This window comes from Helicoverpa zea, chromosome 7 (assembly GCF_022581195.2).
Source record: "Helicoverpa zea isolate HzStark_Cry1AcR chromosome 7, ilHelZeax1.1, whole genome shotgun sequence".
NCBI classification, from domain to species: domain Eukaryota; kingdom Metazoa; phylum Arthropoda; class Insecta; order Lepidoptera; family Noctuidae; genus Helicoverpa; species Helicoverpa zea.
The window spans coordinates 3585951-3604590 of record NC_061458.1 but is presented as its reverse complement, the minus strand read 5'-3'; the positions used below and the strand labels follow the sequence as shown (position 1 = coordinate 3604590).

Here is an 18640-nt window from a genome sequence, read left to right as displayed (position 1 = left end):
GTAAATATAAGTAAGGTAAATGTAAATAATTTGTATCTAATGATTGAGCGTAAGCAGAACAACATAGCGAAGGTTCATCGCAAACGGATGAATGTTTTAGGAACTTGTGAAAAACAAATATACAAACTTTTATATTTAGAAGCACCTAAGTAGCAGTCGCTTCAGGTAAACCACTGGTACTCAGCTGCATCATATTAGACTGGAAGCCGACACCAACATAGTTGGGAAAAGGTTAGGCAGATGATGAAGTACCTAAGTTCTATGTACCTATAACATGAAACTAGTACATACTAATTGAACGTAACAACGTTGCGCCAGTGGAAGTGGTCAATCAGTCCATGTGACCTGCAAGTCTAGATTCTACATAGTCTAGCTGCTAGTTGGGCCCACCTAACCTATTGCCTAATGCGTCATATCCCGTCTTGACTTGTTATTTAGTTACGTGGGCACACTGATTTTTATGGGCACCAGTTTCACTTTTATTTAACAGGATATTTTCTTATGTAAATGGATTAAAAGTGTCTTATATCCTGCTTTGAGTATTGGCAAATCTATGTAATAAGTTTCATCTGGATATGTTCAGTGGTTTAGCCAAAAAACGTAAGAGCAACACTCAATGTTTTTGTGGCACTTAAAATATTTACAATGACTGACATTGCCGATGTTTTTATTAGTGTAGGAGGTGCACATTAAGGTGCAATTTTAGGTGCAATCTTGTCCAGTAAACTTGATGCTTCTCAGCCCAAGTTTGCCAACACGGACCATGTTCATAACTTTGATTGTGTCCGTTGAAGTTGCAAAATTTTGGAACTGCTATCAGTTATGTTGGTTAAGTTATGTGCTGGGAAATTCTAGGAGGTTATATACTCCTGTGGTTTCTTAGTAAGACTTGAAAAATATTTGCTGTTAGGTAGGTTCTTGAGAAGTTTCAAAAATAAAGTGATTACAAACGAAGAATGAGCTGAAAGTAATGTCTTCGATAACTCTCATATAGGTACCTCATAATGTTTGGTACTATTATTCTAATACTATAGATTTGATACTTTTAATATTTTGAAAGAAACATGGTATCAGGGAATCTTTTGCCCTACATAATCACAATAAATATAATCTAAAATGTTTTAGCACCAATTAGCTCTCTGCCTGGATTCGCTCGAAAGCGTTTGTCATCTATTTTTTTCTTCCTCGATCAGTTTTTAACTCAAGTATTGTTCCGTAAAAAAACGTTGCAACCCATTGGTTCTGATCAATGCCATTACAACTGTAGATTTTGATGACTTATTGTCTAACAATTAGACTTTCAGTACATTGTAGAGATGTCTGAAATGAATTTGAATATGTTTTTACATATTTTTGCACTGAATTGATAAGATTATTTTTGTAAGTATTGACCGCAATATTTCTTTATTAGTTCATAAGTAGTAGCAAATTTTATTACATAGGTAATATTCTTGATTCATGGGAAATATTTCTGCCACGTGAAATCAGTATTAAATCTTTGTTGCTACATTTCATTATTATCAAGTCAAGGTAAATTAGATAATGTTGGTACAATCGATAACCTTTGATATCCATTGATATTTATCGATTACAGCGTGCTTCATTTTGTTAGGTTTCCATTACAAAACACGAATCGTCACAAGCGTAAAAGGTCGTGATTTCCTCTTTAACGTAGCTTTTACACATTTTTTATTTTATAATCACGTTTATAGGTAAATCATTACAGTAGATTTTACTAAACTACACACTATCGAGACGAATATGCCGCTGTGAGACAATGCACCTGATTAAATATTATTTTCATCAATATAAATACCACTTCAAAACACAACGCTAACCAAATGAAAAACACTTACCTAAGAGTTTTACCGTCTTACCACAAAAACTTTTAAACGTCAGTTTATGCCTTGTCTAAAAAAATGTCAAATTATGACGTTGACATATGGTTCATTTTGCAGCCAATATTTTATTAGACAAGTGTAAAACAGGGTTTAAAGTTTTTGTAGTAAGGCCCTTATTGTTTAGTGAATCAAACTTAGAATTTAGTTTGCGTCCTATCCAAATCCTAATACGTAATAGTTGCCATTGTGTTTTCGAGTTCCTTCCCCGTTATTCCTCCCTAAAATGGTGAAGATGCGTGTATGCAATATTAATTAGCAATATACGATTTGAAGTGCGCTCGATGATAATACGGTCGGACAGTATTGGTGGCGGGCGGCGGCGAGCCGGCTCCCTTCGTTGTGTAGCGTCGCGCGCGCACCACAGGCGTACACGTCTCCGCGTAAAAATAAAGTCCACGGCCCGCGCTCTCGCACTTCAACCCATTTATAATTATCAGTAAATCGCCGCGCGAGTGCATGACTGCCGCGGCCGGCGACCGCTCGCCTAAAAGAAAATCACATTCGGTAACCTCGAACCCGAATCTCTCGTCCCTGTACACCGGGCCCTTGTTTCACAAACGAACGACGCGAAAGCCCTAAAATACGCTTAGACGAACCTCGACGAATCGTCACTCCTACGCAATAGATACCGGTGTCGCGAGACGCGTGGAGCCGTCTGTGAATGGACCGTGTGTGTTGTGTGATATGATTATGTTGTGTTAGTGATAACAGTGTAGCGATTTTTCCAACATGCCTGAAAGGCCGAAGCGACGTAAAAATAATAAAAACAAACGTAAAAATAAAAACAATAAACCTGAGGCGAACAAAAATAATAGTGACTTAAACAAAGTAGACAGTGAATCGTGTACTAGTCTAAATGATAATGAAGCGGACTTTGCGGAAAGTGAAGTGACTGAAACGAAGGAAATAAAGGATGAAATTTTGCAAACTCCGATTGGAAATGATAACACGGCAGGTAGTACCTCTAGTGACGTAGTTAACTTGAACGGTGATTTAAATAACAACAGTAATGAAACTATAAACGACGTGGCGACCACACCAACTGAAAAATGCCAAGATCTCGATACCACTGATTCTATTGCTTACGTTGTGGAACCTCCTGAAAAAACTGAAAAAAAGTCTCATAAAAGCAAAGCTAAATTGAACAGCAAAGTAAAAAGTAAAAGTTTAGATGATGATGACGCTACCAAAATTATTGATGTTACTGAAGATGATACGGTCGAACCAGGGAATGAAAACGCATTGGCTTTAATAGAAAATCAAAATGTTGTAGTTACGCATGTGGAATCGGACGTAGAGTGGGAGAGTGCTACTGAACTAAATGAAACTGACATACCACAAACACAAGAAGTGGCTACTGGAACTTTATCAGTTACAACAATCCCACTCAGTGTAGCTCAGTGTGACCAAACAAAGTCATTAACACCTGACGAAGAAAAATCTCTTAGATCTTATTTGAATACTCTTAATTTAGCAACACAACCGGAAGGCTTAAACTCTATTGAAATAAAAACGGAAATTGAGGAAATAATCAACCAAGAAATTAAGCAGCGCTTACGCAAAAAAGGATTGGCAGATGACTTCTTCACGCACCGACTTGGTCCTCCCAGAATGTTAGATGTCATCGATGAGGAGGGTAGTAGTGAATCCTCTATGACGTCACGTCGTCAGTCATACCTAAGTGATAAAAGAAGTGACATCGAAGACTTAGATGATGATGTTTTTGAAGATAAAAACAAACCTACGTTGCAGAAGAAAATGATGTCTAGTGCGATCCATAAGAAAACCTTTGGGCAGTTGGTACCCCAAGAATGTCTTTTGGTAGGAGCTAAACTCAAACAACCTGAAGTTACTGAAGCCAGGGGTGATTGGACTATGAAAACTGTGGAAAAAATGACTGGTGCCGAAGTAGTTTATCTAACAGATACATCGAGTAGCACCAGCTCACTTCACGAAATTGGAGAAGAAGATGATGGGGTTGATACTGATGTATCAGTGCGTATGATAACACCAACTATAGAAGTAACTGACACCGAAAACTTCCTCAAAAAATCATTTATTTCTAGTAAGGAAGACAGTAAACAAAATGTTCAGGTGCAAAGTGAACAAAATACCTTGAATAAGACTAGTCAAAATAATGATAGTAAACAAGCTCCTGTTACAAACTCAGAGAAACTAGATAATAAAATTGGAAATACTGAACGTACCATTAAAGTTGAAGTAGAAAATGATAATCTTAAAAATATTTCCAACTCTGGTGACAGAACAAAGGGTGTTGAGCGCATCATAGAAATTATTTCCGATACGGAAACTAAAGAAAGTTCCCAAAAAATAGTCTTTAATAAGACTAACGGCAATAATGAACGAATCGTAAAAGTTGTACGTGATCAAGATGTGCAAAAGAATCCAGTTTCCAGTAACCAATGTAAAGAAAAAATAAATGAGCGTATTATAAATATTGAAGTCGATAAATCAGGTGTAAATAAGAGTAATATGGAAAATGTTTCAAGTCAAGATTCGCATGAAATAGTTATTTTGTCCACAGATAATATTAAAACCAATTTATATGTCAAAGATATTGATGAAAATGTTAACAAAAATGATATCAAAGCTGAAACAAAACAAAATAAATATGATTTAGAATCAAAACTAATTAAATGCGAATTTAACGATGCAATAAATAATTTGATAAAGGAAGTAACATCTGAGTCCGAAGACAATAATGAAAATTTGAAGGAAAATTTTACACGCCAAGACTCTTCAAGCAGTGTGGATTCCTCTCAGTGCACCGCAAAATATAACCCTAATTATTCATCCCTCAATGACATATCTAGCATGACGCATGAGGAAACTAATGTGAATAATAAGATAAATCCAGTACAATTGTCTACATCTACAAGCCATGTCAAAGATGTATTTGAATGTGTTACAGGAGCCACGACTGAAAGTAAGACGATCAATGATGACACAAATGAACCACTAAAACTGAGAGATTTGTGTGTCAGGAATATAGCAACACTGCCATATGGCAAGAAAATACTTGAAGAATTAGCTTCTGTATCTGAACGTTTGCAAAATATCGCACTTTTCGGCACAAATGTCAAGACAATTGATAAAAAGCAAGAAAACGCAGAAAATATGCCACATTATAGGTTACCAGATGTGTCATCTATTGAAACAATAACTATACCTCATAAACCAAAAGATGCCGTACCACCACCAGTAAAGCCACGCAGATCATCTTTAATAAGAAAAACATCACAAGAGGACGAGCACTGGACTGGTATACCAACTAAAACGGAGCCGGTATATGTTTGTCTATCTCCCTCTCAGAAAATGTTGATGGAGAAAACAAATACGGTGATAACAAAAGACGATGCTAGCCACCTTGTAGACATGCATAGAAAGTACGTGGATCGAAGGGGTTACAATGAGCAATTTAAAAATGACAAAGAGCGAGAACAAAATGAAATCGACAACACTCCGATCATACCTTTCAAATCGCAAACTGGGAGTCGCTTACTCGCTTTGATTCGTGACCCAAGTCTTACTAATAACATAAATTCATTAAACCAAAGAATGAATAGCAGTTCAGAGGAGATGCACAAAAGGCAAACAACGACAACATTTTCTAAAAGTAACCATGACCGAGTCTCCAGTCGTGAGTTTTCGTTTAAACCAATTCCCCCACCAAGACCTAAGAAATATTCATCTTCGTTTTATGAGAGTGACGAAAGTTCTGACTTCACCGACAGTTCTATGCGTTCTATTAAGAGTGAACGCAAATTCTTCCACTACTCTACTGGCAACCTAAATAAAGAAATAGAGAGCGACATATCCTCAATACAAAATATGCATCGTTATTTCACCGACACTAGAGATGAAATGAATGACTATAAATGCCCTCGAAGACCTTCACTTCCGAAAGATTTGTGTGAACAACAAATGGAGTACATTCGTAAAAAAGAGAAAGAAGTTGAAGCTGAAATCCAACGCCTTGAAGCTTTAAAACAGAGTGTGCCTCAAGTGCAAAGACAGGGACCCAGAGCACCCTTGATATCGGAAAAGGAAGTCATTACTGAAAGGTTGAGAGATTCAAATAATTTCAGCGTATCACGTAAAAAAGATGTAGTTATGACTTCACAAGGACCCGACAACAGGAAAGGAAAATTGTCCTCTGCATTTAGCAGTAGTCAGGAAGAGTTACTACGAGAGAAAATGTATTCCGAATACGTAACTCAAATGGCAGAACGTGAAGAAAGGAAACAACATCGAGTAATCAAAATAACAAACACTCCTGCCTCCACCAGTCATAATATTACTATTTCCAAAAGTATGCCGATGCTCGACAGTCTCGATTCCAAAGTCAACAATAGAATCGAGAAGGAATTCATATCTAAAGCTAGGGAACGGTGGGACAAGTTAGGTATTAAAGATCCGGAAACTGAAGACGAACGCGATTCTGCTAACAATGTGTACAAAGAACCTAAAGTGATAGAACATAAAATCAAAGTGATTGAAGGTGGTGAGGAGAAAGACGTTAAAAAGTTGCCGAATCATTTGCAAGAGTTTGTTCAGTTCACGGCTAAGGACAGTGAGCAAGGCAGGAGCAGCTCCGGTGAGTCCACCACTGGACCCGCATCCCCGCATCTTGTGATTATTTGTGCAGTGATTATAATTGTGATAGCAGTTGGCAAATACTTTTTGCGTTTGTTGCGAAACAAATGACGACTAACATAACATTGTACATTGTGACTGATGCCCTAAATAATTCGAATGCTTAGTGTGTAGTATTGTTGTTTGTAGCATTGCATGATATGTTCAACCGAAATAATGTAACAAATTATTTATTTTTAGTCTTATCATTAATCTAGTTATTGGACACTTCAGCGTCATTTATATTACATCAACAAATAAATAATGAGCAGGTGAGTTATTTACATAATTTATTACTATACTGTACACGTCAGACGTAATGGCCTACACTTTTTAGACTCAATATCATTATGGTGCGTTTCATTTGCTAAATGGAAATGTTCGGAATGAGTCAGAACATTTGTAAACGCATGCGTATGCGTATTGTGTTATAAATGTATCCAATGAATTTAAACTTCTTATTTATCATATCTATGTCAGATATTTTTATTCTTTATTGTTACCTAATATTTCTTGAAACATTTATTTATTAGCAAAACATATTAAAGTTCAGGGTGACCTACATTTTGAAATTCATTAACTTCTGCACAAACATCAAATATACATTCAATAATTACCAAACCAAATCAAATTTAATGAGTGCATTAATGAATGTTCATTTTGGATCTGTTTCAAATTACTCCAGTATTTTCGTTTTATGATTCGAATAATGCTTCGGTTAGACTCGCGTGGTGTACTGGTCTGATACAAATAGATGTTAGGTAGGCATTATGTCTGAAACAGCTTCCGCACGCGGTTTTAACCCCGTCCTATGTATACTTTCTGCACGTGGATAAAATATACCCTATGTGTTATTCTGATATTATAAGCTATGTTACAGCCAAGATTTATCAAAATCCATCCAGCAGTTTTGGCTTGATTGGGTCACAAAATACCCATGTGCACATTAATACGTCCTTACAATCTTTCACATTTTTATAGCTATACACGGTACATACGGCACTATATACCTACTCATGACATTGTTCGTAACTTGCATTGTGTAGTCATAAAGGCTACGTTTGATAATACAATTTCACGGCGTTAGACAAAAGCTGTTCAGGTGACAGACAGCTGTTTCTAGCTCGCAGTGCGGTATACAGATAATTCTTATCAACAGTGCACACAATCAGAAATGTGATAATTAGATTGAAACTTAATAATTATATCGGTCGAGCATAAATAATTAGTTGATAAACATGTTTGTTGCAATGGTTGGCGTAATTTTTTAGTATATTTATTGACTTACTAAATCATATTGGAAAGAATAGAAGCTAAATAGAAAACAGGTTTTATGATTCACAAAATTGTGAATCAGTTTTTTTACTTCTATATTTATTTTCTAGTAATATATTGCAAGTTCGTAGAGCAGCAATTTTAAAGCAAATAATAAAATTCGAACATAAGTGTGGCGTACAAATTTCGCTATATCAGACAAGAATAATTTGCGTGCCGAGTGAGGCAAGAGCGTCGTCCGTGAAAATATTTGGATCGTCTAAATCTGTGCTAAATGGCCTTTGGTGACTCAAGCATTCGCGTACCTTGTTTTCGCACTGCCTGCAAATATGAATAGGACATTAAAATCAAAGAATAAACAAGAAGCGTTACATAAAAACTTTGTTACGACATTACTCATTACATTATTATCAGTTGAAACAAGTTTCAGAAATATCTCCGAGATTTACGAGTGTCGTACGTATCTATACTTGTTCGACGTTCGTCTATTGATTTTCATTATGTTCACGTGTACGTATTAAGTCTCACAGACTACATTTCCACAAGTATATTAAAACCGCTGAACTTATCTGTTTAATTGAATCCCTTAGCCGTATCGTATAATACTGTTTCAGTACTTTATAGCTTCAATTTATTCTACAATGCACTGCAATTACGGCTAACAATTATTTTCTTCTTCTACAAACAATTACGTTTTCTTTGTTGAGGAAATGCTACGATTGCTTTGTTTCTACCTATAATTTGCTTAGCAATTGTATCTGAGTTTTGAACAAATAGGTATGTTAAATAAATGATTAATGTCAACGTTGATGTGACTGAGGGTTCGGTAATAATCTCTATCTAAATTATCAATCACCGTCAATTAAATTGTCCAATCACGACCGCCCGCCGGCCGAGGGCAATAACGATGGCATTTCAATTAACATCACAACCTTCCTATATTTATCCAATAATGTAATCAACTCATCTTTGTCCTTTTACCGAATAATAAATCGAGTAAAACGTGCTAAGTATTTGGCAATCGATACGATTCATTTCGATAATCGATTGGCTACGAATTTGAACTTGAGTCGTGAAACAATTTTCATCTTTTAAGCCGGGTTTAAAATAGCTTTTGTTACAATATAGTCGTTAATTGTTTTGCGTTTGCCTGTTAAATAAAACTTCAGTCGCTATGGATTCGACACGGTAGTTCAGTGAATGTATAGCAAAGACGTGGGGGACAGAAATACACGACGATATTTTTTGCTGTAGTGAAGCTGCAGGGAAAATTTACACGTGAACGAATCGCATATAATTTTGCATCCGTTTACGTCAACTACATCACGTTTTATTTATATTGCGATGTGAAGCGTCTGTCTGTTTATTTTTTAGCGTTCACTTATCATCCTACATTTTGGCATTTCGGAAAATCTAGACTTGGCTAAACTAAAAATACTTGAACATCTGGAAAATGTAGGGACTTTGGCTAACGACATTCCAATCGGTTTAATGTGCCATTTTGTCGTGCATGCCGAAGCTCGATCTAGTTTTCCCATAGCGAGTTTGTTTGAGACCAGACTACCATGCTGTTATGCCAAATATTATATTAACTAATAATTATAAGTAAGTGTAATAGTCTAGATACCTATTACCTCAAGTTGTTCAAATCAATTCTTATACTTGACACCTCTAGACTGATGATGAAACTTGATGCACAAACAACTTAACACTTAGTGATGTAATGAACTGCAGTATCTAAATATAATCATGACTATATCAATGCTAAGCTATAGGTTATAAACTCTATAAAATACTATTCAAACAAAATCTGTTTGTTTGGCACGTTACTTCAGTTTACAACTTTTACATTTTCACTTTCCAATGTTTCCGAAAATATCTGAAACTTACAGACGCCTGTTTACATCAATGACGCTTGAACCAGTATTCCTTACGTAATCACTCACAATAATAAGATAGGTTAGCTTATTCACCATCATGTACTATTGCTCATACTTACTAAAATACTATTTTGTACGCAAATTATATGTATTATTCAATCAATGAGTTCGCCCACGTCAAAAGTTACACAAGCTGTTTTTTGTGAATTTAGTCGCGTCAATAATATGCAACCCACAATGGGCAAAGCCTCCCTAAAACTGGAAACCTATTGTCATGCTACATTTCATCTCAACTGGTTCAGCTATTTCGCTGGAAAACGTTCATTCAGCATTCATTTCTGATGTTATAATGTATTAGTTCTATTTATTTGTCAAAAAAAATTACATGTTTTTACATACTTCGTATCTACATAGCGTTGTTGTACCTCTACTATAGCTACTTGAATAAAAATAATATTTTGCCAAATGTTTTCGGCTCTTGACATTTAAACGATTGGTAAAATTAATATTATTACAAACAATAACTACGCTAATATAATAGGCAATTCATTTGAATATTGTTTTTGTATGATGAGGACTTTACTTACTAGAATAAATATAATTCACTTATATCTAACGTGAATTTAAATATATGAGTAGCTAGCTATGTTGTACGAATATTTTTATTCCCCTAACTTTTAAGGAACTCACATTTTTATGGAAATAACTTAATGCACCAAAGTAAAAAAGAAACTAAAATTACATTCACATTGGCTAAGTAAGCCATTCGTAGGATCAAATTTATTTGTGGCTTACTCTTGAAATCTACGACCCTAGTAACCCCCTTAAACATTTTATGTGGCTACCAAATCCATAACCAGTTGTCTACAATGAGCTTCTGACGCATATTCGGTGGCTACCATAACCAGGCAGGTTTTCCAAACGGCTAATCACGAGCCAGGAGATAATGTTACGTGTCACGGGCTGAACCACGGAGTAAAGTAAAATGAGCGGAGATGTCATAAAGATAGATCGGGCGCCTACTTCTAGGTCAAATACGTATAGTGTGCATTACCAAACCGATCAGCTACGAGTGAACTAAGAGACGGGTTCGGTTCGGGTTCTTTGGGCATCTGTCAATGATTTTTGGAAAAAATGGTCGTGTCCAAAGAAGGCGTATAAGGTAAAAGACAGTAACTTTCCTCGTCCCCCGCTAACGCGCATTTTGGTGCGCTACTTTCTTAGGAGATGTTCCGTTATGGCACCTTTTTTTAACGATTGCAAAAATCATCAAATGATCCCGGTGGGTTAGCAGCGGTGAGGGAGTGTCAGACTTCTACTACTAGTTGTTCCTTCGTAGGCCTTTTTTGTACCAGGGCCGCGGTAACTCTTTCGAACAATCCCGCAGCCCCGACGGGCCTTGGCTCTGTTGGGACCTTTATGGCACCTCCGCTAGTGATTTTGTTCTCTATGGGCCCAACAAAGAGGAGTGCGTCAAAGCGCTGCGGGCGCGCCGGAAGCGATTTGACTGCGGATGTGACGTCAGAGGGGCTTGTTGTATGTACCTACTCACGCATGTGATACAGGCCGGTGTAAAAGGGGTTTTGTACTAAAAGTGTTTGTAGAAAAAATGAGAAAAAGTAGCTTCGACCGGCTGTTTCATCCGTGGCCAGTGGAAATTCCTCACGTATCCAGATAAAAAGTAAACTGGTACTAATTAAGTATTTGTTATGTTTATTTTTAAGTAAGTATTTGTTACTCGAATATTTTTTCAAATCTTTCTATTAGTCAAGTACAGAAATAAGCTCGTTCAAGGAAACAAGCAAATATGATATTAATAAGTGTACCTCATAAAGATAGGAAAAAAGTAAAAATATGTTGGTATACATATGAACTTTCCCGTTTCTATTATCCTCATCTAACTAATAATAGCGCGAGTAATTTTACCTGAAGTCTTACCCAAAAATAAACAGTTGGTACGTAAATATTTATATTAACATACCTACATGCTTATGAATGGGTCCAACTTTTTTCTCCCTACAATTTTTAAGTTGGTGAAAAAATATGTATTGTAAGTATAGCAATATGAAACACCTTGTATAATGTTCTTTGTGCAAGTAATTTTTATTGACATTGACTTTTTGATTCGTTTGCATACAGATGTCACGGGTCATATTTTGTTGGTAATTATGTTATGTATCATTTCGAATTATTATTGATCAATTTATTGAAGGCGTCGCGTTATTCATCGCGTGGTTTGACACATGGAGATTAAATACTGCTTGGTTTTTGGTGATGTTAAAAAACTCTACGACGAATGATGGAAGATTCTGGGTTCGGTTTTTAAAGAAAGCAATTAAATAAATTGTTTTTTTTTTTTTGTAAAGAAGATCATTTTATTGATGAAATATGAATTCTTGGCAGCAAAATCCTCTAGGAATCAGAAAAAAATTACAGCTACTCAAAAACTAATATCTCTCATAGAAGCATTTGGCACACGGGGTTTCTACCTACCTTTTTTGCTAAAGTCTTTGCACTGAAATATTTTTTTCACACACTGTTATGTCATGTTCAGCAGGTATGTTAATTACAGACATCCTTTCCATGACTTCTCAAAATTTTCATTTTCAACTTTCTTTAGATCAGCGCCATCTGTGTCTTAACGGTGGAACTAAAGAAAATAGTTTCCATGTATCACCGCGAGATGTCTATCCAATGTAGATTATTATTGGAAATAGATAAAATCGAATGGAATTTTATTTAAAATGATTGTAAATGAGTTCATTAGAATAAGGTCAAGTATTTTTTTACTATTCTGTATTGTTTGTGATAAACGACATTATTGTGTCAGTTATCTTAAAATGTGAGTCTTTTTGGTAAAAAGTTTTTTCAAGGCGATTCAAGGACATTGATTAGATAAAAAATATCACTATCATTTACATAAATTCTTACATCTTCATGACTTTATTTGCAATAGGAGGTTAGTAGTGGTAGTATTATAGCATTGACATTGATGACTCAGTAATCTTAAGGTATCCGTTGAACGCTCTAATCTCATGAACTATCAGTTTCAAAAATCCAATTTGTAAAATTATTTCAGTGTTATGTAGCTTATTTAACAATAGGATAGTAGGGGCTACTTTTTATCAGGCTGCTCTAAGGAGTTCCCATAATGCTCACCATCATCAGCCTCTTTTATCGACCTACTGCTAGGCGCGGACTTCCTCTCACATAGAGAAGTATGATGGTGCTAATCATGATGCTTAGCTAAGTTTCACATAGGTATTATGCAGATAGTGATGCGACACAACTCCAATATTTTGCACGAGTCACTAAATACTTGTAAATTAAAATGAGAAGCGACCGAGCAATGTCATGTAGACAAATGTAGGGAGCGAATAGGTTCAGCTTTGTTTGCTGAAGTCTGTTATATCATAGATGACAGTGAACTAGGAGACGAAATTTTGTACCTGTTGTTTAGAACTATGTCTGTATGAAGTCCATATTTATTTACGGCGGTAAACTGTCTAGTAAGTCAACGATATTACCAATGGGCAGCAATGTGATATGTTTATGGTTTGGTTAACAATTCATCTACAATTTGTTTCACTATTGTGGTAATGGTAAACGATTTAATTACCTACATTGTGCTTCTGTAAATTACATTATTAAAATCGAACAGTTCTGGCCTCAGGCTACAACGTAATGAGATTTGAAATTACCAGCAAACTGCATTGTATTGAGCATATTAATTGGAAGAATGGTGCAACATTTTTATATGAAGATAAGATAAGGCAGATAAAGGTGGCGTTTGTTTTGATAATATAGGATGCAAAATTCTTTAAAAGAAGACTTGTGAATCATAGAAAAATTCAGATATCCCAAAATATTTGACTGTGTCTTGGTAAAACTAACACCATCTGAGATCTACAACTATGATTGGTTATTGCCCTAACATTACCTATAGGTTCACATACGCCATGGGAGTCAATAATAATGGCTAAATATAGATTTCATTTCCCTCTTCACCCCTTCATAGATAGTTACATAACGTTATACAAATACAAATATGCAATCTCATGTAAGCGTGTCAATACAAATCGCATAGTTTGTACAAACGTGGATCTCGAATCAAATGAACAGACAGATGTGCTTACATGATAGCAGAAAGCTGGTTCCGATAGTCCTTTGTCTCGTACCTTTGAATAAAGATAAAGAAAAGTTGAGAGGTCATTGACATCAAGCTCATTTGTAACAAGTGCAATATGTAGATGAAGCTTTATCAAATTTCATAGTGCCCACACATGACGTACTTTAGCAAATGTTTGCTTAATTTCAATCAACTCTATTTATAGATGCGTAGTGTTCAATTTACAATGACAGAACAGAAAAATTATTAGGTCCAATATTTGTGTCGTTTTGCTATTACACCATGCGAAGAGCCAGGATTATGCAAAGATCAAACGGATATACTTCAAAAGATTTTTGATGCTAATCAAATCGGATTTCATAATGTTTGTGTAAAAATTAGGGCATGATTTAACGACTCTTAAAATTTATTAATTTACATCTTTAAAATGCATGTTATTATGCCATTTATAATATATGGTATAAAGTATATAAATGCGTTCTGAAAATTGGGGAATAGGAATAGAAAATCACTTCCGAAATGTTCTAAAATCTAACTGCAATTTGGACCTCCTGCTCTGCCTACCTCCTATCATTTTAATAAGTGCGATGTTTCATTCAATTTATACATACGGGACAAATATTTCTACAGTCCACAGGATCCGCTATCAAAGTCTGTGAGTAATTTGTAACACATTTCTAGTTTGGAAGGATCTACGTGACTTTTGAAATGGCCTTCTTGGAAATAAGTCCGAATTAAACCACGTCCTCAAGTTTTGGGATTTCATTTTCTTTGCTTTATGATCTTTGTGTATCTGTATATTATATTTGATTGAACTTCATTTTGATCTAAGACGAATAAAAACACAAGGATGCGCGTTAAGTGACTGGTGACATGACATGAATGCAGGAGAGAGATTGAATTTTATAACAAACTTTAACTTTATGTATGGGCTGTATGGCAAAATTAAGGTTCTCTTGCCTTTTCAATAGAAAGCTGGTCCTAAAATAGCGTGATATAGTGTGATAGTCCTTTTTAATAGAAAGCTGGTCCTAAAATAGTATTTGATAGTCCATTCACATTCAGTAAGAATTTAGCACGTCTATTCAATAATAGCTCATAAAGTTTCTGTTCTTAGAAAGTTCTGACTTGTTAAATCTTTGTAGGCGTGACGGATCTAAGGAAAATGTCAACTACCCACTTTCTTGATAATCGATAGAACATAGGTCGGATTGAACATAGACAGGTTGACCAAAGACGTGTCCAAAGAAATTAATAGGCACATCATCGTATACCTACTTAATTATGTTGTTTACTGAAAGTGCGACTACTGAAAACGGTTAGTTCAAAGTTTCTGGTATTATGTTTAACTATGTAGGTACTCGTACTTCGCGTACCCGGATAAATATCCTATAGGTATTCTTCGATAAACAGACTATAAGTATCTAATGTTGCAAAAAAAACCCAGTCATTCCTGCTGGTCCTGAGATTAGCGCGTTCAAGAAAATAGACTCTTTGGCTTTAGACATTGTGTTTTCAAATAGGTATATTATGTAAAAGCTGGAATTCTACTATACTTACGGATCCTATAAATTGAGATATCACATACGTTGCCTGTGGAACCCAACACGAGGCTGTCTCGGTAGCAAAGTACGACATTAATCAAACATATGCTGTCATCATTATAATACGATCAGGTTAACAGTACTCCATCCCACTTGCCAGTAATATGCCTGTGGTGCGGCTCGTTTACACCGTGCGAGTAATGTATGCAAATTTTTTTTAGTGCACCACCGGATATTTTTGTGTATTTATTAAAAACTTAAAAATTAATATGTGAATTGGCCCATGGCCCATGTAGAAATTTTAGGGTAAGTTTACACTAATCAAACTAATTTACTGTCGTCCATGGCGATTGTCTTTCTGAGCAAATAAGTCAGCTGTGCAAGACATAAAATTATATTGCACAAGCAGTTGGACAGACACAGGACTCTCTTATAGTGGGCCGGCAATCCGACACGACCGTAGAGAGATCAAAGAATATAGTCCATTTCTAATGAGAAAATAAGGTATACCTATGCAGATATACTGCATGCACTAGCATCTTGTTTGCCAAGATATACAGGGTTACTTGTAAGTAGACCGCATCCTTTCATGAGGTGATAGTATAGGTCAATACGGACAAATTTGACCATGGCATACACTGGGCAAAAGTTAACCCGTTTCAAGATAATCGAATTTCAAGATCAGTCGTCTAGGTACACGTATAAATTTTTATTATTAGTCAAAAGTCTGTTTTTTGGAGATTTTTGTGTGTTTATGGACAGAAGATGAATCACTTCATAATATTAAAACTGTACAAATCACAGAGGAAATTATAGCAAACAGCAATTACTTTTTTAGTAGCTATTTTCTCAAAAATATTAGTCTTCATTTTTTTGTGCAGAATACTTAAAAAACATCTACATTTATCTAGCTATCCAAAAGGCACAAAACACACACAAATCTGCAAAAACGAGACTTTTAACTAATAATAAAAATGTATACGTTTACCTAGACGACTTTTTAAGAAAAGATCTTGAAATTCGATTATCTTGAAACGGGTTAACTTTTGCCCAGTGTATCCCATGGTCAAATTTGTCCGTATTGACCTATACTATCACCTCATGAAAGGATGCGGTCTACTTACCAGTAACCCTGTATACTAAAGGAAGATAAAACATAGTTACCGTCATCGGTATCACAATCAACAACGCTTGTAGTAATTGTTGTCACAAGTACCGGAGCTTCGTAAATCACCGTCAGAAGGTTGTGAGCAATATATCGCTCCTACGCACGCCATAAACATCTCACTGAACTAAGGTTTATGGACTTGTGGGGATTATATTATTTTTGTTAGTATTTTTTTTGTGTAGAAATAATGTTCTTTTGTTCTTAGGCGAATAGTGTATGAGTTATTATTAAAAATTGCAGATGCACCGACCCAAAAACAAGTCTCTACACTTGAATTAAAAATCTCAAATAGGAAATAAGAAAAATACTTAAGCTTAGTTTCTCGGCTTAGTAATACTTTAGTATGTCAATCAAGTACCTCAAAGATTTGATATAAATGTAAACATCGATACATAAAACACATTTCCATACGACAGCACCAACAATAGTTTTTATATCCAAACTGCTAAATCAAAGCAATCTTAGTAATGGCAACCCTGCTCAGCTGTAAGCTCAAGACCGCCTTAACTGATAACAAAGGGGTTATAATCAGTTGAATGAGCAACAGCAATGTACCCGAGCGATAGGGAGATCCTTGTACAATGTACTAGCAACACTGTACCGAATCTATAGGAATATCTTCCAGTTCAAATACGGCCTATTTATTGTTCCAACTGCTGGGTAAAGGACCTCTTCCCTTAACAAATAAAATATAAAAGCATAATTATAGTTCTGATTAATCTCCACACTTGCGTTTGTTGATAACCAAACCAACCAATAGTGCCAATGCAATGCGTTTCAAACACCAGGATTTGAACGTTAGCTGGCGTCATGCTTGAAAAGTAACCTTAACCTTCGGGCCATTCCACTTACCGCAAAAGTTAGAATGTTATGTAAAAGTTTTTTTGCAATAATGTCCCTCTAGTTTTAATTTTGTATGTTTAAAATCCGTCCATAAAATAGATACACATTTTATAAGTTCCAAGCATTCTTTAGAAAAACATCTCTGAACAGAAGACAAAACACGAAGAAAATAAAACGTTGTACAGCAGAAATCTAAACAAGCGAACATGTGCAATGTCCTGAGAGTAACGATCGATGATCACCCGTGAGGTGTCACGTTGGCTAACACCTACAGACGCGACTATGTTCCTTTGTATTGCACTGCATTTACTGCTTTCTTTTTATACAATACTACATTTGTAGCGCTTAGCTAAAGCTCAGATTTAAACTTGTATAAAATTGCTTCTATTTTCTTTGAATCTTCCACCCAAAGAAATATTTAATCGAAAATACAAATAATAGAGATTTGTTATGACAGGCAATCTGCGGATGACATAAATACAGGCGAAGCTTCCCAAAATAAAATCAACGATCTTTTTGTCTTCCACATTACAATAAAGGTCACTGGGGCAGACAAATCGATAACATCACTTTTGGCCGTCAATGTTTAACTTGCCATTTACACACGGACGATTAACCACGACTTTACCATAAACCGACAATTCCGCATAAAATAGATGCAGCCAATGTTCGCGGCTTAAACATTGTTTAATATGACATCCACACGATTTAATTTAGGTTGTCAGATCGTCAGCCGGCTGGCTTTATGTAATACAAGTCATGTCAGTGGGAATTTGGTCGAAATGCGGGCACTTGGAATCGTAGTGCGGCGGGAATCCGCAACGGACAAGATTAATTAGAGTTGCGGTTAAATTAATAACAGGGCAAGCACGCACCGTCCGGCCTTCAGACCACCCTCAACAATAGCTAATCAAATCGCATTATTGTTCATGAAAGCGCTTTCAAGATTATTATTTTCGCTTGAAGTAATGAAAACTGCAGGGCCAGTGTTGTTACTAACATATTACATCGATTAACCAACCAGAGTTCGATAAATATCATCGACTATTCAAACGCTAGCTGCTTTAGTTGAGGCTAAGAGAATGATAATCATAAGAATTACGTCTAAAAGTTAGTTTTTTAAGGGTTTGACATCTTCTAGATTTCCTCTATCAAGCGTTTCTTTAACCATGTCTCCCACTTTTGAGCTGTCCATTTCTTCTCTAAAGATACTTACAAATATATCATTACCTCTAAGGTTATGA

At 35.7% G+C, this 18640-nt stretch overlaps 1 protein-coding gene across 17 annotated transcripts in view; it reads left to right on the top strand.

Annotated features, from left to right (window-relative positions):
- The window catches only part of LOC124631675 (vinexin), a 184541-nt gene that overhangs the window by 71906 nt on the left and 93995 nt on the right, over positions 1 to 18640 (top strand). For 4 of the 17 annotated variants that reach the window (XM_047166189.1, XM_047166187.1, XM_047166186.1 and 1 more), the window contains exon 1: positions 2226 to 6519. The exons of 8 other annotated variants lie outside the window; for them this stretch is intronic. In XM_047166189.1, coding sequence (XP_047022145.1) covers positions 2631 to 6519 — 3889 coding nt within the window. In that variant the 5' untranslated portion in view covers positions 2226 to 2630. Of the gene's footprint in view, positions 1 to 2223; positions 6520 to 18640 lie in introns of those variants that run through there. 5 more of the 17 variants (XM_047166184.1, XM_047166188.1, XM_047166182.1 and 2 more) reach the window with 3 other exon arrangements.